Here is a 25,694-nt window from a genome sequence, read left to right as displayed (position 1 = left end):
TTTCCTTAAGGAGCTCACAGAGGAAGGTCAATAAATATTTATTGATCCTGCTGGTCCCAGACATATCTGAGTGCTTAGCAATGGTTTCATTGACTTAGACGTCACCTCTCGTGTACTACTATGATGAGTAATGATGATCATTGTTCATTGAGCATTTATTACGTGTCAGACACTCTACTAAATGCTTTAGAGTTACCATCTTATCCTAGCCTCACATCCTACCAGGGAGGCACTATTGTTACCTCCATTTTACAGGTGAGGAAACAGCCTTAGAAAAGTGAACTCACTGGTTCCAGATCACACAGCTAGTAAGTGGTGCAGAGGGGATTTCTCAGCCAGACTGCCAACATCCTACCATGATGCTAAATTTCTCCTGCCCCAATTATACTGCTTTCAGTTAGAGTCCAGAGACGGAGTACTTAATCATAGTAATAAATTAGCAATATCTACCATTATGGGACACTTACTGAGCTCCAATCACTTTACATCCATCCATTCCTTTATTCAACAAATATTTATTGAGAGCCTCGTGGGCCAAGCTCTATTTGACATGTGTGGGGTTACAGAGGTGGACAAAAAAGATTAAAATTGCTGCTCGGTGGAGTTGTCATCCTAGTGGGAGGAGAACAACAACAATAAATAAATAAAATATATGATAGATGCTACCGGTGCTACAGAGAAAATGAAAGCAGAAAAGGGAACTATGGCACGTAATGACTGGGGTTTCTGTGGTCTCATTTCCTTCTCCCAGACATCTATTATTTTCCCATCATAGAAATGATAATGAGATTCACTTGGTGAAGTCACTGACCCACAGGCGCACAGCTCCTAGGCTGAGAAGTCAGGGCTCTGGAAGGGCTGAGGCTCCTATTCTTGCCGTGCGCCTCCTGAGTGCCTAGGATTGTGGTAAACAAAAGGAGCATCCAACTTTCTTCGAAGAGTTTCCGATCGGGCAGGCGGGTAAGTTGACCCAGGTGAGTGGTGGACTCACAAAATTATGCTTTCCTGTCCTTGCCCTGCCCAGGGCAGACATTAAGCATGATCCCCTGCGGCAGGTGCGGATGCAGAGGCTGATGCCAAGGCTCAGGCTGACGAATGGATTCCAGAGTTCGGGAGCAGAAGTCTAAGGCAGGCTAGGTCATTCTGGGGCTGCTGTTGACTCAGAGGCCTACCAGCCCCTGCCCTGCCCCCACAGCCCGCTCTGTGCCCCGCCCCCTTCCGCCCTGGGTCTTGGGACTCCTGGCCATTAAGCTGCGAGCCCAAGTGGCCAGTGATAAGCCCCTGCCTCGCCCGGGGAAGCCAAGCTCACATGCAGATAGGGGCCTCCCAGACAAGGGGATCTGCGGCGAGAACGCACCGTGCGCGGTTACAGGCCTCAGCTGCGGGCGATGACAGCTGGCTGCCTCCCGGTGACTCAATTTCTGCCCAGCAGATCTCGTGGACTGGCGATGCAGTCTGGGAAAGAGTAGGGAAGAGCCTGGGCTTTGGAGCTAGAAAGGTGTAGAGCACCACCTCCCCCAGGCACATCACACTGTCTGTTGCACTTTAAGAAGGCCTCTTAGAATCTTTGCATCTTCTCCAGAGAGGTACACTGAAAATACACATATTTGGGAGTTTGAGGAATTCATTCATTCGACAAATGTTTGTTGAGTGTATTTTATGAGCCAGGCCCCAGGGGCTGAGCATAAGCAGTGAACAAGCCCAAGGTCAGTTTCCTCAGGGACTTTTCCTTTTATTTCTTTAATTTTTTTTTTTTTTTAAGGAATCTCTAAGCCCAAAGTGGGGCTCGAACTCCTGACCCTGAGATCAAGCGTCCCATGCTCTACTGACTGAGCTAGCCAGGTGCCCCAGGGACTTTTCCTTTTAAAGAGAGAGCCAGATAATAGACTGTTAACATTTGAATATTTTATTATAGCTGTGAGAAGTATTCTGAATGAGAAAGAGTTTTGCACTAGGGTAAACTGGGCAAGCTCACCTGCTTTCAATTTGTAAGGGGTGGTCTCAGAGATTTCTCTCCTTGGGCGGTGGTAAAAGCCAACCATCCATCCCGCTTCAGAATATCCTAGCCTCACCAGGGGGAAAGGTCTAGTCATGGCCATGAATAAATGTTATGGGGTGAAGAGAAGGCTTTCCTACAAAGGCTGTGCTGTGTATAAATCTAGGAGGCACTCAATATGTAACTGGTCAATTAATGAAGGTTATTTCAACCAGGGTTAAAAAGCCACTGATTCCATCTGCAAAGGATGTTATAATGGCTAGCTAGGAAAAGAGAAAATCTCAGTACTGTTACTCCTAGATCTCTGGAACGGTGAGGAATTTGGGGACCAAGGGAGGCACAGTAGGGATGTGGGACTTTCATTAGACAGGTAATTTTTTTTTTTTTAAGTGGTCTCCATACCCAATGTAGGGCTTGAACTCACCACCCTGAGATCAAGAGTCACATGGTCTGCTGACTGAGCCCACCAGGTACCATTAGACATGTACTTTTAAACTGGGTGCTGGCACTGTGCTAGGTAGGAAATACATCCATGAGGCACACAGGGTCCCTACGCTCCCAGGGCTCCTGGTGCGCTAAGAGCACAGGCAGCAATAAGATAATGTGATAAGCATTATGAGGGGGGTAGGAAAGAGAAGACATCAAAGCTGATTCCAAGGGGGTGAGAGCTATGGAGAAGGAGGGCTGGGAGGAGACACTGCTCTGGGTGGAAGGATCAGCATATGCAAAAGTCTAGAGGAGAGAAAGCAGGTTTATTCAAAGAACTCAAAATAGTTGAGCGCTGTCAGACTTTGAAGGGTTGTTGGGGAGAGAACCGATGTTGGAGAGAAGAGCAGGGATATTCCACCGTTAGGCAGCCTTCCCCTTGGAGGAAAACATTTCCCAGATCTGGAACTAGTTAAGGTTATGAAGTCCAGGATGTCGACTTCATTTTACGCAACACACAGCATTTACCAACCACCCTGTTATAGAACACTGGTTCATTCCATCCTCATAGAACTCTTAGATGTTTGACATGATGGCCCCCATTTTACAGATGGGATTAACTGAGGCTCAGTGTGGGCACCTTGTCCAAGGTCGGAGAGCTCACCAGATCTGGGAATTAAGAATGTTCCTTTACGTAGATGCCTGTGTTCTAGCAGTTCCTTTTTACCTGTGGTACTGCGTGTGAAAGCTTTTTGGTAACAGAGCCATGTCCACAGGAGGCATCATTGTTAACTCTGGCAGAGCGTCTGGCTCCCTCCAGTTCAGCCTGTAGCACGCAGGGAGCCCAGGCAGGGGCAGTAATGAAAGCCAAAAGGCCCAGTGGCCTCCCTTAAAACTCCCTCGTGTCTATTCTGGTTCCCTCTGGGGGGAGGGGGGGTGCTTCCAGATATTATCTTCTACTACATAGAGAGTTTGATTCTCAGAAGTTGCAAGACGTGGGAGGTTTAAAAAAAAAAATCGGCAGCATCAACAACGACAAAAAGGCCCGCAGCAGCCTCAACACAAAAGGTTTGAATTTTGAACAAAGGGCAGGGTGAGACCCGAAAGTAAATGCTGACACATCCTCTCTCCATCTGTGAACTGGGGGTCTGAGGGCTGCTGCAAAGGTCATCGGTCTCTACATCTTTGGGGCAGGAAATGCAATTCAATCCTCTCAGTGACTGATTGCTTTGCAAGATTAATGGAATCGGCTCCAACACTGGTCTCTGTTCTGACAGCACAAAAAGTGAATCAAACTTCTCCCCTCCCCTCCCCTCTCACTAAGCAACGTCGGCTGATTCCCCATTTTAAAAGTTCAAAACTTTTTCTCCAGGAAATTTGTCTCTGGGGTGTTCCTTTGTGCGGCGAAACTCTACCTGCTGGGGTGAGATCCAAAGGTGACGCTTGAAGGTCTGAGGACCTTTCAGGCTTTTCATCTGTTCCTACCTCATCTTTCAAAATAAAATTGTTAAGGGCAAAATCGTTCCTGAAAGGGTTAACTGCCAGCCCTGCTGTCGGGCCCTCAAGGACCAGCAGCCAATGACAATTTAGCATGATGAAGTAATGCCTGGGTTTTGATTTCCATTGGCTCGTACACTTGTCCATCAATCGAAAGATGCAAGTTTTGAAAGTATCTTTGAACTTTTATGACTCTCCTCCTGGAGTTAACCCCTTAATTAACTCACCTGTTATTTCCAAGTTTCCTTCGGATCCCAGCACGGGAAGATGCAGAACTTTAGACCCAAAGTCTTCCCCAAATGCCTGAAGCCAGACAGGCTGTATGTAAGCTGCACTTTCGAACTCTGATACTTCCATCTACACAGGACCAGTAAAATATTAAAATTAAAAAAAAAAAAAAGAAGAAAAAAAGAAAGGTCTTTGGGAACTCCAATCACTTTAACAGAAAAAAGCATGGTCTGTTGTTCCTCAAAGTATTTTTTAAATTGCAAACGTAATACAAAATATGACAAAAAATCTAGGATTTGGCAAAGCTAGGAGGTCAATATACAAGTCCTTCGTATATTTGGTATATTTACTTTCGATGCCTTTCTTTATGCTTGAAATATTTGTTAAGTTTAAAAGGGCAAATAATACCTGAGACGGTCTCTATATAACCTCCTCAAAATTTTCTCCCTCCTCAGAAGTGATCAAACATAATGGTTTGCTGGTCCACTGAAGCTCTTTCTCCTCCTCCTCCTCCTTCACTTAAATGGGATCACAACATATACATTATTCTGACTTTTTTGTTTCTTAACCAATCTTGAACTTCTTTCTGAATCATGACTTTCAGATTTATCCCATCCTTACCTAATATTTTAGAATAAAGCAGTTCTACAGATAGTATATGGAAAAATCTCCAAGATCAGATTAAGTGAAAAAGGAAAGGAAAGGACAGTGAGTATATTTGTGTGACATAATCATAATAGAAAATATATAGACGTGTGTAAATGCATAACTATGTCTGAGAGGATACCCAAGAGACATGCTAACAAGTTTTCTGTGGTTGGGAGTGTGAAGGAGAGAAACTGGGCAGGTGGACAGGAATGGGGAAGAAAGACTTAAGCCAATTTTTTCTTTTAAGATTTTATTTTTAAATCATCTCTACACCCAGTGTGAGGCTCGAACTAATAACCTGGAGATCAAGAGTTGCGAGCTCTACCGACGGAGTCCTGAGACCTGAAGCAATTTTATTTTTTTTTAAGATTTTATTTATTTATGTGACAGAGAGACAGCCAGCGAGAGGGAACACAGCAGGGGAGAGGGAGAGGAAGAAGCAGGCTCCCGGCCGAGGAGCCCGATGTGGGACTCGATCCCGAAACGCCAGGATCACGCCCTGAGCCGAAGGCAGACGCTTAACCGCTGCGCCACCCAGGCGCCCCTGAAGCAATTTTAAAACAATTTTTCAGTTGTGGAATATTTCGTAAGTACAATAGAATTTGTAGAATTTTAAAGTACATTTTAAAGAATTACATTCAGGTGCCCACCATCTAGATGAAGAGACAAAAAGTCACCAGCACCTTTCTCTGTTCACATTCTCTGACTCAGCATGGAGTCACTTCTGTCTGCACGTTGTGCTAATCACTCTTTTGCTTTTATTTAAGCCTTACTTCTTATGTATATATACCTAAACAGTACTTAGTTGGTTTAGATTTGCCTGATTTTGAACTTTATAGCCTTAAAAAGGATGAATAAAATGAAATTCCTGTTTGGCTAGGGTAATACAGGTACACAGTACAAAATTCAAAAGGTACTACACCTTAGAAAATGAAATTAAGTCTATAATGTCCCACGTCAGGCAACTCTAATGCATACGTGTGTTAAAAAATGTCACACCATACCAAAGAATACATTTGCTTCTTTTCCTGGTTCTTTTCCCCATATTTTGATTCTATTTCTTTCCAAAGAAAATCCTGTACGTACAAAGGAATAAATGCACATATAAATTTGTCCCCTTTGGTTGATTAAGTGATCAGCACAATTTAGTATAAGTATTCCACACCTTGTTCTGTGTTGTGGTTTTTTTTTGTTTTGTTTTGTTTTTTTTTAGATTTTATTTATTTATTTGGGAGAGAGAGAGCATAAGCAGAGGGAGGCACAGAGGGAGAAGCAGACTCCCGGCTGAACAGGGAGCTGGATGCGGGGCTCAGTCCCAGGACCCCGAGATCATGACCGGAACTGAAGGCAGACGCTTAACTGACGGAGTCACCCAGGTGCCCCTGTTTTGTGTTAACTTAAGGGTATCATGAAATCATCCTGTCAGTATATACAGAACTACCTTATGCTTCTTGATGATTTGGCAACATTTCAATGGACAAATGGTCCAAGAATTATGTAATCAGTTCCCCAACTTTTGGATCGTTTCAGTCTTTTTCTCTTGCAAACAGGGCTACAATGGATTGCATCTCAGTTTTTGTGTCTATCAGCAGGATATATATCAGGAAGTGGTTACCCATTTCTAAGGCTTCCTGCCCCATCACCAATTATCTGTCCTTGAGAAGTGTATTTGTCAGATCTGGGCAGCTGGGACAGTCTTACATCTAACCGGTATCCCCAGGTCCCTACAGGGCTATGCTCTTGGCAGGCACTCAGAGTAAGTGGTTTAAGGACTAACACTCCAAACATTCACATTGTACTACCAGATGGCCCTTCAAGGAAACCTTTGCAGACAATCCCTGTCCCCTTCCCCCGCTCATCATTCCAATACTTCATTTTCTCAGGGTCTCTTCGTTCATTCCACAAATATTTCCACAAGGTTGATTATAGAGACACAGTGCCAAATCAGACTCTGAGATATATGTAGTCTGGTAGGTAAGTTAAGACAAATTCTGGAAAACCCTGTAAGGTTCCACTGTCCAATAACCTAGACACTAACATACACCTATTTAAATTTTAATTAAAATTAAATAAAATTTAACATTCATTTCCTTGATCTCACTACCCACATTTCAAGTGCTCAACAGCCACATGTGGACAGCGGGGACATAGGATACTTCCATGACTGTGTCCTAGGGGAGAGCTCCCCACAGGGAGGCACAGTGAGTGGTAAAGCCCGTGAGCTCCGGATTCCTACAAGCCCTGGGTGCAAATCCTGTCTCTGTTATTTTACAGCTGTAAAATAGTAAAGTAACGTGACCTCTCTTTGAGCATGATAAGCCACAGAGGTGGGGAATTATAGACCCTCCCTCATTAGGGCTTTGGGGAAGATTCGAGGAAATAACAAACATTAAGTAGCTTTGCTTAAAGACATAGTAAGCACTAAAAAAATCAGGAGCTCTTATAATTATGTATGAGTATGAGAACAGCTTCAGTTTCTAACAGTTTTTAAAATCTTGGGGATTCCTAACACCCTTGGGAGTTGTCTGTCCACTCCCTGTCCAGGCTGGAGTATGTCTACAATCAGAGCTGGTTCTTCTGTATCCCCTCTGTCTTAAAGCACAGAGCTACTCAATCAACCTTTGATGAATGAAGAAATGAATGAATGGGGCCAACACAGCCAGGATTTGACTGGTCTTTTGTAAGAATGAGAAGGAGGGTCCTGGAAGTCATTATTACTAAGTTTCAAATACTACTGGCCTGATATTTTTTTTTTTCCTACAAGAAATAGTACCCCTCTTGGAGAAGCACCTTAATCCTCCCTCCCCTCTCTCACCTACTGCCCACTCCTCTGGGACAATTAGCCAATACTAGGAGCTCAAGGGTCTTGGCCCTTCCCCCTTTGGCCCAAAATAACCTCCTCCCCCCACTTTGAGCAAATGCCTGGAATTCTTTCAACAGGAGGACAAAGCCTTTCATCTGCCAATTACTGATAAAGGGAAAATGCAAATATCGCTGGGGAAGGTGATCCATCAAGGGCCCAACATTTATTGAGTGACCAGTTAGGACCAGGCGGTAGGGTAGGCATTCTGGGGGAGACTGAGGGGAACAAACTCCCCCCCCCCCCCCCCCCCCCGGTTTGGCCCATTCTTCTCTCTGGTCTGTTGTTTCCTCACTGTTTGTAAAGGGAAGGGATTAAATTAGGTGACTACACAACCCCTTCCCACTCTGACAGGCCAGGAACTCACCATTGGGGTGATATATGGACTTAACTCGTTTTGCACTGAGGTTCTTGCCATCAGATCTTTTCCTGACACCAGCCTTTGGGGACACTGTGAGGCCACATGGGGGAGAGAGGGTCTCTGGGAGGAAAGGAGAATTAGGATCAAGCATTCTATTTTGGTTTTGCCTTATTGCACTTAACTTTCTTTTCATGACCCTTCCAGCCCAGACACCCTCCTTTGAATATGTTCATTTCATTATGTGGGAACAAGGAAGGTGGTCAGTATCCAGAAAGGCCTGTGATGGCGGAACCAGGCTCCAGTTTGAGCCCTGGCAACTACACTTACAAGCTTGTGGCCTTGGGTGAATGGCTTTGCCTTTCTGAGACTCAGTTTCCTTATTTGTAACATGAGGAATAACAAGACTATTACCCTTCAAGGGGTCTTCTGAGAAGAGAGAGGAGCAAATAAGTTGGCCCCCGGTTCTTGACAGAAGCTGAGGGCAAAACCCTTCTCATTCCCACCAAGCTAACCTGGGCTATTTCAGTTTGGAAATAAATTTTGATATTTGCCATCTAGTGGACTGGGGTTAAAACAAACTTCAAAGAACAGTTTTTAGGGGTGGGTAGAAAAGAATACAGAAAGACAGGACAGGAAACTTGAAGGTGAGTGAGGGGGAAGCTGTCTCTTAGGGTGACCATTACAGAGCTGATGGTTCATATCTGATCTCTGATGGGGAAGCCACTTCTTCTCCACCCATCTGAGTGGAGTGTTGCCTAGGGAGGATATTGGCTTGGTGCAGAGGAATCACCCCGACTGATCATGTCTCTAAGCCTCGGTTTCTCTATCCGCAACACGACCCGCCTCAACTATCCTACACGTTTGATGGCAGAAATAAAAATATGTTAAGTTTTTTTTGGCGAAGACTGCTCTGAGCATCTATGTTCCTTTACTGGAGCTGTGTCCTGTCTCATCCCCTCCTGATCGTTTCCCCAAAGAGCAGGCCCAGTTGGACTGGAGGAAATGTTCAGGGCCAGCTTTTCCCATAATCAAAGTTGACCTGACTGTTGTTCATAATGGAATTACAGGACGGCACCTTTAGGATTCCACTTCTGGGGGTGGTCACAGCCAACCAGGTACACTGAGGGAAAGCAAGAGAGAGCCTGCGCTTCTGTCAAAAATTCCTCCAAGACTCATCAAGGGGCGCCATCAAAGTGCCCCGAGCCCCATCCCAGAGCGCCTTGCACCTTTCCACCGACTTTTCTCCTATAAACGGCCAATAAGGGCTTACCCTTCGCCTGCTTGCCAGCTGCGTTAGGAGGCGCCAGATCCGATTCTCTCGGTATTTCACTCCTGAGCATCTATTTCGTTCTCTTGGCGAGCGCAGGGACCTTTAAAAACTGTCCAACTTCTGTTCCAGGGCTCGTCGCCTAGTAAAGGACTCCACAGACGCGGGCAGGATGAATGAATGAAAGGCAACGTCTTCCGGTCAGCTCGGGTCTGAAAAGGCTCTGGTCTGAAAAGGCTCTGGTCTGGCTGTATTTCCTGTACCTGCGTGTGTGGGTCCATATCTTTGAGTCCGGGAGTTTGAAAGTTATGCAGTCCGTACAGGTATGGAGCTGCGCTAATTTCTTTCTGAGCCCCCAAATGCCTCCTCCATTTGGCAGGTCCTCATATGGGGGTCTGGAGAGTATTGCCCCCCCCAAAAAAACAAGACATGCAGCAGAAAATAAAAAAAAAATTATATATACAAAGCGCTTTGAATTTGGGTCGGCCACGTAGGTAATGGGGTGGGGTGGATGAAGGAAGAGGAAGAGGGGTGGCCCGTGGGCAATGGGGGCAGGGATTGAGGTGGGGGGTCGTTTTTGGGGGTGCCAGGCCTCGGGGGCTTTCTAGCCAGCAGGCTCGGCTTGCATTTCCGCGCCTCCCGCTGAGGCCAGCCGTGCAAATCTGCACCTCCCTCCCCGCCCCCTCCTCCTTCCCTCCCTCCCTGCCCCGCCATCTCCGGGATGCGCCCGCCGCCTGCAACTCAGCCCTCCAAAAGTCAGCTCTGCGCACAACTCCCGGGCGGCGGCGGCGCCTGCGTGCAAGGCGCACTCGTGACCCAACAACAAAACAGCGATGCCAGGGCGCTAACGGCGCCCGGTCCCTCCCGGGCGCCCTCCCCGCCCCACACCTCCTCGGGCAGCCGCCCCCGCCCCCCCCATCCCGGGCCGAGTGCCCCCTCCACTAGCCGGGCCGCGGGCTCAGAGCGCGATCGGCAACAATGTTTACGTTCCGGGGATTATGACGTCGACGCCTCCCCCCCCACAACTGCTGAAAATGGTTTCCTAGGACTTTGCAAACGGATCTGCTTAAGTGTTGGTGCAAAACTTTGTAGATCTCGGCTGTGGCTTGCTTTATTTATTTATTTTTTGGTTTGTTTTCTTTGGTCTTCCCTCCTTCCCCCCTCCGCCAAAATGCAGGGGGCAGGAGTGTTGACAATTAATTGGTGAACTCTCCTAAAAAAATGGAGGCAGAGAAAGACTCTGGAAGAAGATTGGTGTGTAGCTTTTTTTTTTTTTCCAAATCTGTATCTGGTAATGATAGATATATTTTTTTTGTTGTTGTTGTTTCTTGCTGCCTTTTCTTTCCTTTTCTGTATTTTGCAAGAGGACCGGAAAAAATATAATAAATTGCATGCAAAAGGAAGCAAGCAGCTTACTCCTCCAGTCCCTTGTGAGGCTCAGAGTCTCAGACACTTAAGTGGGGAGGTGGTAGCGGGGAAAGGCGTGGAGAGAGGCTGAGCGGGCTCGGGGTTCGCCCGGAATCTGGGGGGCTGCAGGGCCCGGCGCTGGGCGGTTGAGGGAGGAGGCAGGGGATGCGGGGAGTGGTGGGGGAGTCTCCTTAGGAAGTGAGTGTGCGCGCGCGCTTGTGGGGAGATGAGGCAGCTGCTGGTGCGTTTTGGGGTCTCCGATGGGAGCTTTGTGGCGGGCCGTCTGCCTCTCCCCCTCCCAAGCCCCGACCTCCCCCTCCACCTCTTCTTCTAGCATTGGCGGGCGGTCGGCGGGGGCGGCTGGGGTCTCAGCCCTTCCATTTCAGCTTTCCAGCTTCCCGAGTAGCTCGGGGGCGGCTCCAGTCTTAGAAATGCCGCCGGCCCCTGGTTCCGGCTTCCCAGCTCTGCCGCCGCGGCCGCCCGGGCTGCTGTTAGCGCCGAGCAGGGCGCTGCGGCGGCTCCTCCCGGGGCCTACAAATGCCCCGCCAGCCCGTGCGCGGAGCCCCCTTCGCGGGTTACATAACCAGGCTCCCGGCCGAGTGGGCAAAACTCAATACCTGTCGGGGGTGGGGGGCAAGGGAGAGCCCCCCCGATGTCCTTTCCACGGCCTCCAAAGATGCAGGAGGGGAGTGTCCTGTGTAGGGCACAGCCGGACCCCGAGGGTGCGGGCCCCTCTCGTTATCCCGATTTTCAGCATCTTTGGCATTTGCGCAAAGTTCCTCGGGTCGCAATGGTGGGGTGCGGTGGGCGCGCGACTCCTGCACCTGCTTGAGCTGGGCCTAGGGTAAAAGGCGACCCCCAGTTCCCCCAATAATGCCTCGGGCTCTCTGGTTTGGGTCCCCGCAGCGTCCGATTGACCGCCAGAGATACGACGAGAACGAGGACTTGTCGGACGTGGAGGAGATCGTCAGCGTCCGCGGCTTCAGCCTGGAGGAGAAGCTGCGCAGTCAGCTGTACCAGGGGGACTTCGTGCACGCCATGGAGGGCAAAGGTGAGGCGCCCCCTCCTCGGGCCGCCCTCCGCGCCGCGGGCCGAGCGCACGTGGGGAGGGAGCTGCCGGTGGCTGGGTTCGTATTTCGCGCCCGCGTCCCCCATTCCAGGGGATCCGGTGACGAAACGAGGCCGAGCACTGGGGGGGTGGGGTGGGGTGGCGAAGGAGGAGGGCAGGCGGGAACGGGGGCCGGGCGTGGGCCTAAACCCGGCCCGCGCCCACAGCCGGCCCCAGGGTGGGCAGAGCCAGGGGACCGGAGGTCTGAGGGACCTGGGGACTGACGGGTGGACCGAGGGAGGGCGGGTGCGCGGCATTCTACCCCTCCCAGAGCCAGCCCAGCTCCTTGTGCTGCTTGAGGTGCGGCTGCGTGACTGGGAGAGGGGCTGGGGTGCCCCTGGGGCATTGGGATGAGGACCCCCGTAGGCCAGAAGCCTCCCAAACCCCGTCCCATTTCGGGCCCTGCCAGTTAGGAGCTGGTGCTGGGGATGCTCGGGTTACTGAATGATGCCTTCTCAGCTCTTGGGGTCTGCGGAACCCCATAACCTTCTGGTCTCTGCCAGATTTGAGCAGGGGCCGGATGAGTTCAGAGCTGTTGGATGGAGCCCCCACTTATGCCGGAGGCCTCTGGCCCTTCAGCTTTGACAGTTTGAAGTAAGGACTGGGGGTAAGAGAGTTTTGCACCCTGAGGCTTCAGGCTGAGATCCCTGACCCTTGTAGTTTGAAGTGAAGTTGTAGGATACCCTTCTGGGGAACAAAGTCTCTTCTCAGCCTGAGACCTTGAGAGCTCTGTCCCTTGTAGGCGCTGCCAGTTTAGAGAAGTTGGAGAAGCCTCTGGGGTTTTGGGGTGCCATCCCAGTCTGAGACCTTCAGGCCCTGAGTTTCTCCCTGCCCCTAGTATTAGGAAGGTGTCTGGTGGTGTCCTGCCGACAGTGGGGTGATGTTCTAGCTTGGGTCTGAGGCCTCCAGAGGCCCTGTGTGACCTGTGGTTCTGCCTATGGGTTTGGGGTTTTGGAGATGCCCCTGCCTACTAGGAATTTCCCTGTGCTCTCTGGGGTTTCTAAGTTGGTTTTTTTCCCTCTTAGATATTCAAGTATCCTTTATAATACACCGTTTTCATTTCGTTGACTCCCCATGTTCCCCTTGGAAAACGTTCCATCCCTCAGTGAGCTGATAACAGGGGCAGTGCCTTCCCCTCCAGGTTCTGGTTGAGTGGCTGGGGCTGTAGGTTAGCTCCCAGAAGAGACAGTCCTGTTTTTGCATTTTTGAAGCTAGTCTTTTGTGCCCACTGCTTCCTGGAGTGTTGGGCTTCAGTGGTAGGGGGTAGTTGTTGGGGGAGGGAAGAAGAAATTTCTTCCAGCCTGCCAGGTCTTAAGAGCATTGCACTGTCTGCAGGCAGATAGTCTGGGGGGTTAGTCTCAACTACATTTAAATTTCCTTAGCACTAATGGGATTTTAATTCCGTTCGTTTCTTTCCCATTTTCCTGAGTTTGGTGGATCCTATGAGAAAACAACATGAAACCCCTTCCTAGTCATTTGTGAGGAATTCCCAGCCCAAGATCTGAGTGTTTTCTCAAGCTCATTTGAGGAAGTTGAAGCTGAGGAGAGTGGGGGTGGGGGGCAGGCTAGGGGTGTGGGTGTGGGTGTGGGTGTATAGGGGGTGGATTCCAGCTAGGGAGAGCCCTTAAATCTGCTGTCTGGGCTCTTTTCAAAGGAGAGGGTCCTAGCGATTTGGTAGTTAATTCAGATCTGGCCCCAAAACTTCGAGGGAGGAGCTGAGAAACAGAAGGAGCCCTGAGCCTGGATTCAAAATAGAAGCTTCTTAAACTTCTCTGCCTTTAAATCCTTAGGAATCCCCATTCACTGTGAGCCCCTGGGGATCTGAGCTGCTAAGGTCAGGGCTTTCCCCAGCTCTGGTTTTGTTCTCTTCCTCTGCTCTGAGCAAAGTTGCCTGGCCTCCTCCCCCACCAAGCTGCCCTGGTGAACTGTTTCCCTGGGCCTGTGGTCCCTCCTATCTCTCCTCCGGCTGGCCAGGGAGGGCTTGTGGCCTTGTGGATTGCTTTGGCTCACCTGAAGATTTGGGGATGTGATGGTTTATCTCAGCCTCCCTCAACTCCATATTTAGGGGTAAGGTTGGGTCAGATCCCCTGGTTTTGGAACTCGAGGAACATAGAAACGAAGGCCTCTTTCATTCTCCAGTGCTTTCGAGAAGGGGTTTGGGGGTCTACACTAGACAAACCCGAGATGGAGCACTACCTTGTGAATTTGCTTTGGGCCTCACTGTGCCCCCTTCACACCGCCTTCACCTGGGGGAGGTGGGAGTGTCCCGGTCAGTTATCCAGGGGAAATGAGGATGGCAGTCGCTGGAGCAGAATTACACTAGTAAGACAACAAAGCTGTGCCCAGTTCTCTAGTTATTTTGGCACCAAATACACAGTTTCCAGGGAAACCAGCTTTTTCCCCCCTCCCCTTCACTATGCAGGATATTACAATAAGATCTTCCCCGATGCTCAGCTACAATGAGAACCCTCCTCCCAGCCTCCTCTCTGGGGCTTCAGATCCTCCCAGGTGGTATTCTTCAGTTCTGCACTGCCTTTACTTTCTGAGCTCAGCTTGGGGTGCGTTTCTCTGTCCCTCTTTCTCAGCCGTGGCTGGGGCCTTTTCTGTGCCGGGCTCTTTCATGAGTCTCCCTCCCCACCCTCCCTGGCCTTGGGCTGTTCATTGACAAGTTCTGACCCGTGGGGCATGCAGGGAATGACTGAGTGGGCAGAGGAGCTGATAGTCGGCACGGACTCGGCCTGCTGCATCTCCTTGTCATTGGACAGGGAGCTCTTGCTCTGGAGCTGGGGCCTGCATCTGGTATAACTGTGCGCTCTCCTCCGACCGATGGATCGTGGCGCATCTGCTCCTTCATGACTTAACTGACCTGTTTGAATTCCAATATCCAAACAGATTTCAACTATGAGTACGTGCAGAGAGAAGCTCTCAGGGTTCCCCTGATATTTCGAGAAAAGGATGGACTGGGGATTAAGTAAGTTGCCGAAACGAATTGCTTCTTCCCATGCCTCTCTCCCTAACGTAGTTGACAGTTTGGGATAGATTGCTTCTACCCTTTTCCCCACCTCTCATCACAGAGAAGGATCTTTCTTCATTATCCAGGGATAATATCTCTTTGTTCAAGGCCTGACAAAGGGGAAGAACTCTCGAAAGATTGGTCTTTCTCAGAGAATTTGGGCAGAGAGGACAGAGGGTACTAAAACAGTGTTGATTTCTTTCCCTGACCCACCCCAGTTTGGTGCAATGACTTCCTAAGGAGAGTTGTGCACCCCTCCCAACTTAGGAAACTGAGGCAGGGCCTGAGCTGTGAAGGGATTGGCCCGTCTCTAAGCCCAGAGGCAGGGCACCTAGATACATATTTTTCTACTCAGACTCCCACTGTGTGGGAAATTGGCTCTTTTCTGTGGAGGGCATGTTTCCTAGGATGCTAGCCTCCAAGTCTTCTCTTTCTTTGCCTGCCCCAGCACCTGCCTCCCCCACTGTGTCTTGTTTGGTTTACATTCTCTTAGAGATCTGTCAGAGCTCCAGGTGGGGTGGGGGAGAGATCCGGGAGGAAGGCTGGAAGAACAGGTTTCCGCCCCTTGGGCAGGGGTGGAGAGGAGGCTGCTGGTATCATCCCAGCTTGCCTGTCTCCAGCCTCTACTGCCAGGCTTGCTCAAGAGTCTCATTCCTAGGGTAGAAATCAAACCTTTGACATCACTGTTAATTAATAGTGTAGGTCACCACAGTCATTACGGTTGGTGTTACCAAATCCCTGGAATTGGAATGATGTGTGTCTTTTTTTTCCCCTTGAAACTTAAAGGGATCCCTGCAACCCTCCATACAACTCCTTTTATGGAGAGTATTTGCTAGAGGAAGAGACAAAGAGAGAGCTGTCTACCCTAAAAGAAAGCAGGTGTTCAAATGCCCAGCTGGGACTTACCCTCAACACCACGATTCAGTCTTCCCCTGAAAATTGGGGTGGATAGTGGGTGTCCCATCTTTCCTGCAGCAGTGCTGAGTTCATATTGGGGAGAGTGAGGGGGTTGGTTTGCCTACTGGGGTGAGGAAAGGGCTCAATGGTTGGAGAGGGACCCTCCCTTGGGGCATTGATGGGTCTATCACTCTCCCTCTGGATTATCTCATTTTGGGTTCCCAAACTGAGAGCAAAGGAACCCTCTTAGAAAAATGGCCCTCCCCTGCCCCCAGAGTTGGGTCACATTCTGTTGATTCTGGCTTCTCAGCAAATGCCTGTACTCCTCTTTTTCCAGGATGCCTGACCCTGATTTCACAGTCCGAGATGTCAAACTACTGGTGGGTAAGTTGCTTGCTGTGTGTGCAGCTCAGAGATGCCAAAAGTAGGGAGGACAAGGGGCAGGAGGTCTTCACCACCCACCTGTTTAGATTTTTAACTGCCTCTGAAAAGAAAGTACCAGTGGGAAGAGGCAGGAGCAGGTGTGAGGTGCAACCGTCTCATTCTGCAGAACAGGTCAGATTGCAGAGTCATTAGAAGCTGTAGGTAAGGGTGTTTGCCAGCGCTCAGTTTTATGAGGCCGACTTGGACCCTAGCCTCCATGAGCAACACAGTCTAAGATCTCTCCTTTGCGTTTGTTTGTGGGTTGCTGGGTAAACACTGGGTGCTTTGTGACCCCTCAAAGACTTTTAGACTTCCGAGGGGAGGGATCATTCTTCCTGCTTCCTCAGGGTTCTAGACAGGTCTAGGGTGGGGTTTGCTACTGAGTGCCCAGCAAATGCTTATTAACTCACTGAGCAACGCAGAGCATAGCTGATCACTTCATGCTCCAGACACCTGACCAAGTAGCAGGTGGCATTTCAGATGTTACGGAAGTCCTTCAATAAATCCATTCTTCCCAGAGGTGTTTCTCGGTTAGCTCCTATGTGGCGGGCAAGTTCAGAGCTGTGAACAGGACAGACAAGATCCCCCTCCTCTTGCTTGGAATGACACACAATAAAGAAGTAAACAGTTTTTAAAAATCTGTATCTTTTTGGAAGGTGATTAGGCCTATGAAGAAATAAAGCAGGATATTGGGATGGAGTGTAATGGGAGCTGTATTTATTTTATTTTTTATTATTTATTTATTTATTTTGGGGGGGCACGGGGGTGTGTGTGTGCACACACAATGGTGGGGGAGGGGCAGAGGGAGAGGGAGAGAGAGACTCTTAAGCACGCTCCACGGCCAGGGCAGAGCCCTACTCAGGGCTCTATCTCATTACCCTGAGATCATGACCTGAGCCAAAATCAGGAGTAGATGCTTAACAGGATACCGACTGAGGCACCCAGGCACCCAGGCACTCCTGGGAACTGTATCTTAGATGGGGTGGTCAGAGAGGGCCTGGGGTGTGTGTGTGTGTGTGTGTGTGTGTGTGTACGTTTGGACAGAGACTTGACTGATGAGAAGCCAGCTGTGGGAAAGAACATACCAGATTGAGGGACAGGCCAGGTCAAAGGCCAGGAGGTAGGGGAGGAGTAGAAGGAGTAAGGGGGAATGAAGAAGGAGAGGGGAGAGGTCACAGGGCCAGGGCCAGGTAGGGCCTTATAGGCCCTGGCAGGGAGTTTGGGTTTGACTCCTAGTGTGATGGGAAACCACTGGGGAGTTTTAAAGTAGGGCAAAGAGGGTAGCTATGGTGATCATTTTCTTTGGGAGAGAGTGAAAAATATTTTGGTTAATTGACTTAAAATTCATACACCATACAACTCACTACTTAGCCATTTTCACGTGTACAGTTCCGTGCTTTGAGTACATTCACAGTGCAGTGCAGCCGTCAGCGTGATGTAGTTTCAGAACGTGGATCACCTGCAAGGTCAACCCCTGACCACCAGGGATGTGATCTTTGCGACTGTGGGTTTGTCTATTCTGGACGTTTCGTGTAAGTGGACTCACATACCAGGTGGCTTTGTGACTGGCTCCTCTCACTCAGCATCCTGTTTTTGAAGTTCATCCGTGTTAAAACCGGGGCCTGTGCCTTATTTTCTGCTATGGATGAATAAGATTCCACTGGACGTGCACAGACCACATCTTGTTTATCCGTTCGTCAGGTGATGGACGTTTAGGTTGTTTCTGTTCGTCATCTGTTAAAAATAATGCTGCCGTGAATACTGATGTATGAGTTTTTGTGATATACGTTTTCATTTCTCTTGGGTCTATACCTAGGTAACTGGGTCATATGGTAACTATATTTAACCTGAGGAACTGCCAGACTTCTTCAAAGCAGCCGGCCATTTTGTATTCCCATTAGCGATGTACGGGGGCTCCCATTTCTCCACATCCTCGCCAGAACTTGTTACTGCCTGTCTTTTTGACGATCTCCGTCCTCGTGGGCCTGAAGTGGTGTGATAGATTTAAGCGTCATCAAAGCCGACTTTGGTGGCTGTGTGAATGGAGACAGCTGACCCGTGGTTGTGTCAGATATTCCAGCCAGAATAATTGACCCCAAAGTGTGTGAACAGCTACTCAGAAGGGAGGACCCATTGGCTACAAGGAGATGGTGCTGATGATAGGTAGGGAATCTCAGTTAATTGGCGAGGACTTGCTCAGGAGATACATTTTTTTTTAAGCTGGATCCTAGAAATGCTGAAGGAGGCGAACATCAGAGCAGAAGGCAGACTTTCCAACAGTGTGCAGAAGATGGGACGATGGACTCCCAAAATTAAGTCTTGGCACAACGATCCATTCCAGTGCCTCAGCCCTGCCCCAGCGCCTTTGCTGCTGGACAACCTGAGTCTGAGGGCCAGCTCTGCCAGTTGACTGATTTGGGGCAAGCCGCTTAATCAATGCCCTATCTCTCTTGGCATTTCTGTGATGATCAAATGAATTGATGGGTATTGAAGTGGTTTGTAAAGCTACAGTGTGTTCTGGTATCTGGAGGGATGCAGTTAGCATGGGGCATTATTATGCCCATTCTAGTCTCTGAGAGTACACACAGGCTTCTGGGGAGCAGCGAAAGGGCACATACTTCCTAGTGGCATAAATGGCAAATGTAACTCAAGCTGGCCTAAGCAAAACAGAACTCACTGGCTTACATGCTAAGTTTAGGGTGTGGCCTTCAGATACCTCTTGGTCTAGGTGTTCCAAGAAGATCTCGAGAGGTTGACGCTTGTTTTTCCTTTCTGCTTCATTCTTGGGCAAGCTTCTCCCCATGGGGTGGCAAAGATGGGGAGCCAGCAGCTCCCCGCTTCTATCCTGCCAGCTCAGGTCCTCCCTCACCGCCCAGCTGTGATTCCATCAAGTGTCTCTGGATTGGCTGGGGCTGGTTTAGCACACCCCCGGTCCACTGCAGCACTGGCAAGTGAACTGGGAGTGGGGAAGGGGTGACGATGCTCCAGGATTGCTGGACAGCATAAATATGCCCCTAACGGAAATGGGGGTTCTCCCTTGGAGGGCGGTGTATGTGGAAGGCTGGGCAAACCCTCAGTCAGTGTGGGATCTCTGCCTCTGTCTTCCAGACTCTTGCCCCCCCGCCCCAGGCCTCGAATCTTGAGAGGCAGCTGTTCGAGAAGGGGCCAGCTATTGAGGCTGCAAGTTGGGGCTATGGAGTCTTCTCTAATGCCCTAAAATCGGGCTTTTCTCGATCAGCCCTATTTATATGCCTTCTGGGAATTCAGGCACCTGGTCTCTGTTCTTAGCTCCTCGCCTTTAAAAACAAAAAAAAAGCACTTTCCATTTTTAGGACACCGTACCCTTAAAGTAAAAGCTTTTTATTGAAGTAGAATTTACATATAGAAAAGTGCACAAATGGAGACCATACAGCTTGATTAATTTCAACAAATTGAACATATTACGGTACCTGACACCCCAGAATCCGCCCCCATGTTCCCATGCCGTCCCTGCCCTCCACTGTCGCCCTGACTTCTAACAGCGTGGATGAATTTTGCGTGCGTTCATACTTGATGGCAGCAGAACCAGGCAGGTGTCCTCTTGTCATTTCTGCTGCTTTTGCTCAGCTTGGTGTTTTAAGACATCCAGATTGTTGTGTGTACTTGTCGATGGTTTATTTTCATTGCTACGCTTTTCTGTTATGTGACTATTTCACAACGTGTTTATTCGTTCTGTTAATAATGGGCTCTCGGGTAGCTGCCGGTTTAAGGCTCTGTGTCTTGTGTTGCTACGAACACTCTAGAACATGACTTTTGGTGAACAGAGGGCTGCATTTCTGGGGGGCGTATACCTGAGAGTGGAATTGCTTGGGTCACAGGGGATGCGTGTATGTTCATTTTAGGAGACACCGTCAAGTCGTTGCCCACAGGGTTCCGATTGTGCCACATCTTCACCAAGAGTTCGTGTTTCCATCCTTCTCATTTTAGTCACGTTGCTGTGTTGGTTTATTACGTGGTGGTTTTGGTTTACCTTTCTTTTTTTTTTTTTTAAGATTTTATTTATTTATTCGACAGAGATAGAGACAGCCAGCGAGAGAGGGAACACAAGCAGGGGGAGCGGGAGAGGAAGAAGCAGGCTCCCAGCGGAGGAGCCTGATGTGGGGCTCGATCCCATAATGCCGGGATCATGCCCTGAGCCAAAGGCAGACGCTTAACCGCTGTGCCACCCAGGCGCCCCTTGGTTTACCTTTCTTTCCTGACTAATGAAATTGAGCTCCGTTGTTCATATGTTTGTTCTCTAGTTGGATATACTCTTTTGTGAACTTTCTGATCAAGTCTTCCCTCCATTCTTTTGAAGGGTTGTCTCGTATTGAGTGTAAGATGCATTATTTGCTAGGGCCGCTGCAACGAAATACCACAGACTGGATGATTTAAACAGCAGAAATTTATTTGCTCACAATTCTGGAGCTAGAAGTCCAAGATCGAGGTCCTGTAGGGTTGGTTTCTCTACAGTCCTCTCTCCTTGGCTCGTAGATGGCTGTCTTCTCCCTATGTCTTCACGTGGTCTTCCCTCTCACTTTCTGTGACCTAATCTCTTCGTATAATGACATCAGTCTTGTCGGATTAGGGCTTACCCTAAAGACCTTAGTTTAACTTAATTACCTCTTTAAAGACTGTTCTCAAATATAATTACATTTTGAGGTCCTAGGGGTTAGGACCTCAACATAGAAATTTCAGGGGACACAATTCAGCTCATAACATAAAGTTTCTTGATATATTCTGGATACGATTATGCATTCCCAAATCACCTCGTACTTTGTGTGTTGGTTGCCTTTTCACACTCCTAAAGGTATCTTTGAATGAACAGACATTCTTTACTTTAACATAGAGCATTTAGGTCTTTTTTTGTACTTGTTTTATATCTTGTTTAAGAAACGTTTGCACACTCCTGAGTTGGAAGATGTTCATATGTTTTTTTCAAAAAAGCTTTATTGTTTGAACTTTCACACTGAGATCTATAGTTTATCTGGAATTGACTTTTGTGTTTGGCACGAGGTAGGGGTCAAAATTCCTTTTTTCCTTTATGGATACCCAGTTGATCCCAGTACCGTTATTGAAAAAACACCCTCTCGCACGGCACTGAAATATTGTCGTTGTCATAAATCAGGTGACTGCATTTGTGTGGGTGTGTTCCTGGATGCCCTAATGTGAGCAGCTCCCCCCATCCCACAACCAGTATTCTCAATCCCACATCGTTCATTTAAGATTGGGATATTTTCCCATCTGTGGGCTGGGAGTTGGGGGGATAGGGAGACTGGGAAAGAACTCTAGTTGCCTCTGAAGATGCTTTAAACCTTCTGAGAAAACCTATCCATAAAGTGCTGGGCGCCCACTCACTCTCCACCATTATGTCACTGAGGGCTCACGGCTATGGGGTCCTGCATATTCTCTCTTCATTGTTTTTTTTTTAAATATATTTATTTATTTACTTGAGAAAGAGCGAGAGGGAGAGCTTGAGCTGTGGGGAGGGGTGGAGGGAGAGAGAGAAGCAGGCTCCCTGATGTGGAACTCGATCCCCGGACCCCGAGATCATGACCGGAGCCGAAGGCAAACGTTTAACTGACTGAGCCTCCCAGGCGCCCCTCGTATTGTATTTCTCTCTAACGAGGATACCCAAGCTAACTGATGTTTTCTTTAACGCCTTTCCTTGAAAAATTCACGACAAATCGCCTCATTCACTATTCATTTATTCATCCAATTATGGTAATAATCACTTAACTTGTACTGTATGTTTACTGTATGACCTCATTTTGTCCTCACCAATAATCATATAAATTAAGTGTTACTGTTCACTTTCCGATGGGGGCTCCGAGGCTCAGAGGGAACAACCCACACGGGCTGTGGACAGGCGGTCGAGGTCAGATCTGAGCCTGGCTCTGGGCGTTTCCTCCCGCTTCTGCTTCTTGACTTTCTCCTCCCTCATGTCCGTGTTGTGTCTGGTGGAGGAGACTCACCAGACATGCGCGTGCCCTTGACGGGCTGTGCTTAGTAAATTCTCACTCCTTAGAAATCAACCATTTGCTTCCAGACCTTTTTTTTTTTTTTTAAAGTTGGCTTAAAATCAGAGACATTTTCCATTGTAAACCCTGGAGGAGTTCTTAGAATTCCTCTAGTCTTGCCTTCCCCTTTCACAGGTGGGGAAAACTGAGGCCTGGATAGCAGTGCCTTGCGAGTTGCCCAGACAGCAGATGGCACATCAGATTCAAACGTGGGTTTGAATTTCAGTGGTCGGGAGAAGGTGATGCTTGTAACGCAAGCATTTCCTCTGGGTTTCCAGAGGAAAAGTAGACTTGCATTGGGGGTGTGGATGGCTCCGTTCTGGCCATGCTGAATGGAGCTCAGGAGAGAAATCCAGGTTGGACAGACGGGCCAGGAAGCATCCACCCGGTGGAACAGGTAGAGATGCCCGCAGGGGGAGGTGCAGGAAGTCAAGAGGGCTGAGGCTCCTGAGCCCTAAGGAAAGAGGGTTGCAGAGGGGTTCAGTTGTGTTTCCTTTTTTTTTTTTTTTCTCTTTAAGATCAACACCCAGCTCACTGTTTTTTTTTGTCCTAGTTCCCTTTTCCTGCAAAGCCAGTGTTCCGAAATCAAAATCTTGACTGTGTGTGGGTCTTGGGGAGCTAAACTTGCTTCTGCCCCCTGTTTGCCTGACAGGAACCACTCCCCTGTGGGGTAGCTCCTTAGGCTGGAGCTACTAGCCTTAGCTGCTGCTTCCCGAGATCTTATTAAAAGCCAGGGACCTCTCCCGTATTATTTTGTCTGATCCATGTAAAACTGCATTGCCCACTATCCCCATTCCATTGACGTCACATTGAGGCTCAGAGTGACTTGTCCACAGTCAAAACAGCTAGCGTGTGCAATTGCTGAGATTTATGCCCGTATCTGTTTGACCAAGGAGCTGTTCTCGTAACTTCTGCACAGAACCGTGGGTGGCTCTCAGTGTCCTGTAATCCAGACCTCTTTGTTGTTTTTGGCTCAGGTGTCTTTTTGGGTTTTCTTGGCTGATTGGGTTTAACCCTGCTTTGTTAGTCTGGGTTTGTATCTTCTTCTGTTCATCCGTCTGTGAGGGTCAGGCAGGGTCTTGAACCCAGGGCACAGAGGACATCCTGGCACTGGATGTTTGCTGGGGATAATTTTTTGAAGGGTCAAAAGTGAGGAGCTAGGAGATAACAGTGCTTAGGGAGAGCCTGGGGACCTTAGCAAGCATGTTATTTCTCAGTGAGGAAACTGAGGGCTAGACCCGGGAAAAGTGGTGTGGAGACTCTCCGCCCTGGGCCTTCCCCTCTCTCCCTCGCACCTTCGGTGCCGGACAACATCCTCGATGGGACCCCTGCATCTAGTGTACAAGGTGCTTTCGGTTGTTGTATGGGCAGGCCCTATTATCTCCACCTTACAGATGAGGAAGCGGAGACCCAGAACACTTCAGGGCTGTGCTACCCAAGGCCTCACTGCTAGGAGAGAGCAGAGTGAGCTTTGAACTGTGGCCAGTGCTTTTGCGAATAAACACCACCTCTGTGAAATGGGTGAGGAGATGCTTTCAAGGTGCGGAATAAAAAACCAATCCAGAAACTTGAGGACGTTAGAGAGGGACAGTGGTGGCCACTCTCTGAAGAGCGGGTTCAGGCGGAGTTCGGGGTCAGCACCCGCGTGTGCTTTATATTAGCGTTCAAGGTGACTTTCAGCAGCCTCCTCCCGGTGCCGAGCCCATGGTTCTTGGAGCTGACGGATGGGGCCTTCAAAGCAAGGGCCATGGGGCCACGGATTAATTTCTGCAGCTGGAATTTGTTGGATGTGTGGAGCCTGTGAGCCCAGAGAACCAGTGAGCTGGGGGGGTTAAGAGGAAGGAGGGGGGCTGAGCTGCTGGCCTACTTAGGAATGCCGGGCACTGCTCAATGTGGAAAATTTCTCCTGTAACCCATTGACTTCAGGAGCCTGAGAGTTCCAGGGCTCTGGGTCCCTTGCAGGATCCAAAGGGCAGCTTGTCCCTGTCACCTGCTCCAGGGATGGCTGCTCCCCAGAGCGTGGAGGGCCGCATTCCATTCTTAGCTCCGATCTGTCCCTTCTGTCCCTTGGGGGCACATGCCTCCTCCCTGAGCTTCCTGCTCAGACACCTGGCACTTACGCCCAGCTCGCCTTTGCCATCAGTGGCAGACCAGACTGGGAACCTGAGAAGATGGAGGGCTGATTCTTAATCTCCCAGCTCAGACTGAAAAGGACTGGCAGGCCCCAGTGTCCCCAGTGACCCCTGGGGGCAAGTCTCTGGGTCTCCTCCCCCACTGACTTCTTCCCAGTTCACATTTAAGGGATCTGATCGGAGTATTTGAGAACTAGGCTAAAAATCAGTGTGTCAGTCGTGGAAGAAGACTTTTTTTAGGAGACCTCCTGGAAGAGGTCTTTTTTTAGGAAAAAGACCTAACCCAGTGGTTTTCAAAGGGAAATCCCCTGGAATCCTGATCTGGGTTCTGAGCTCCACCTCCCCTCCCCCCGTCCTGCTTCAGCCTGAGCTGCCTGTTTTTATTTATGCCTTTGGCTCTTGTCAAAGCTTCTGTTTGATGAAAGAGTTCTATGGAGGTAAAAACAGAAGTATAAAGGTCAGTTCTTCCTGGCTTTGCACACGAGGCAACTGAGGCCTGGAGCAGGGTCAATGAGGGTTGCTGGGACTGGAACTCAGTCCAGGGCTCTTGGCACTGTCCTGGGTGCCCCGGAGGCACCCACTGCTCATTGAGTGGCCTCCTGTGGGCCGTCACTGACCAAGGAACAAACAAGCCAGGCACCAGTGTGGTTCTTCCAGTGAGAATGAAAGACCCCGTTGTGGGGCTGTGTCTTCAGGGTTAAACTCAAAGTGCCTGAGAACACCTACCGGCCAGGCGAAAGAGCTCCCTTTCCCTGTCTGTCTGGTTGGGACACCTCCTCATTTCCCAGACCAGCTCAGTGGCTGGTGGTGAAGCGTGTTGCAGACCCTACCACGTGCCAGGCATTGTGTTGGGCTTTCTTGCATCAACAGGGGGCAAATAAACACCCTCCAAATCTAGAAAGGGTAAATGAGGCCTCTGAAGCCACGTATTTATAAAAATACTTTTTGCTGAAGAGAAGTTTAAAAAATAATGAGTAGACAGAATAATAGTGAATTCCCATGAACCCATCACCCAGCCCCAACACCTACCCCTTCCACACCTCCATCTACTTCCTATCCTCCTGTGATGTTTCAGGCATATCTAGGCATCATACCATTTCATCCGCAAAGTTTTCGGTATATAGTTCTGAATGAGAAGGGATTTTTTAAAGAAGATTTTATTTATTTATTTGACAGAGTAAAAGAGAGCACGAGAGGGGTGAGGGTCAGGGAAAAGCAGACTCCCCACTGCGCAAGGGATCCCGATGCAGGACTCGATCCTTGGACCCCAGGATCGTGACCTGGCTGAAGGCAGTCACTTAACCAACTGAGCCACCCAGGTGCCCAGGATTTTTAAAACCATAGTCACAATAGTGTTATCACACCTAATCTTTTAAAATCAATAATTCCTTAA

The 25,694-nt window shown here is 49.0% G+C and overlaps 1 protein-coding gene and 1 long non-coding RNA gene across 3 annotated transcripts in view; one reads left to right on the top strand and one right to left on the bottom strand.

Annotated features, from left to right (window-relative positions):
* Positions 1-1,228: 1,228 nt before the first annotated feature.
* Positions 1,229-10,192, bottom strand: LOC148107449 (uncharacterized). The gene is made up of 3 exons (XR_015722333.1): positions 9,287-10,192; positions 4,147-4,276; positions 1,229-1,455 (listed from the first exon to the last, which is right to left on the bottom strand). It is a non-coding gene; the product is annotated as an uncharacterized LOC148107449 (long non-coding RNA).
* Positions 10,193-10,218: 26 nt separating this feature from the next.
* Positions 10,219-25,694, top strand: part of KDM2B (lysine demethylase 2B) — a 115,007-nt gene continuing 99,531 nt past the window's right edge. The window contains exons 1-4 of one of the 2 annotated variants that reach the window (XM_045777341.2): positions 10,219-10,537; positions 11,597-11,741; positions 14,691-14,769; positions 16,046-16,092. In XM_045777341.2, the coding sequence (XP_045633297.2) occupies positions 10,505-10,537; positions 11,597-11,741; positions 14,691-14,769; positions 16,046-16,092 (304 nt within the window). In that variant the 5' untranslated portion in view covers positions 10,219-10,504. Of the gene's footprint in view, positions 10,538-10,566; positions 10,932-11,596; positions 11,742-14,690; positions 14,770-16,045; positions 16,093-25,694 lie in introns of those variants that run through there. The other variant, XM_045777355.2, reaches the window with a different exon arrangement.

Source organism: Ursus americanus, chromosome 30, assembly GCF_024610735.1.
Source record: "Ursus americanus isolate L20-20 chromosome 30, mUrsAme1.1.p, whole genome shotgun sequence".
NCBI lineage: Eukaryota > Metazoa > Chordata > Mammalia > Carnivora > Ursidae > Ursus > Ursus americanus.
This window is presented reverse-complemented; position numbering and strand designations above follow the sequence as displayed.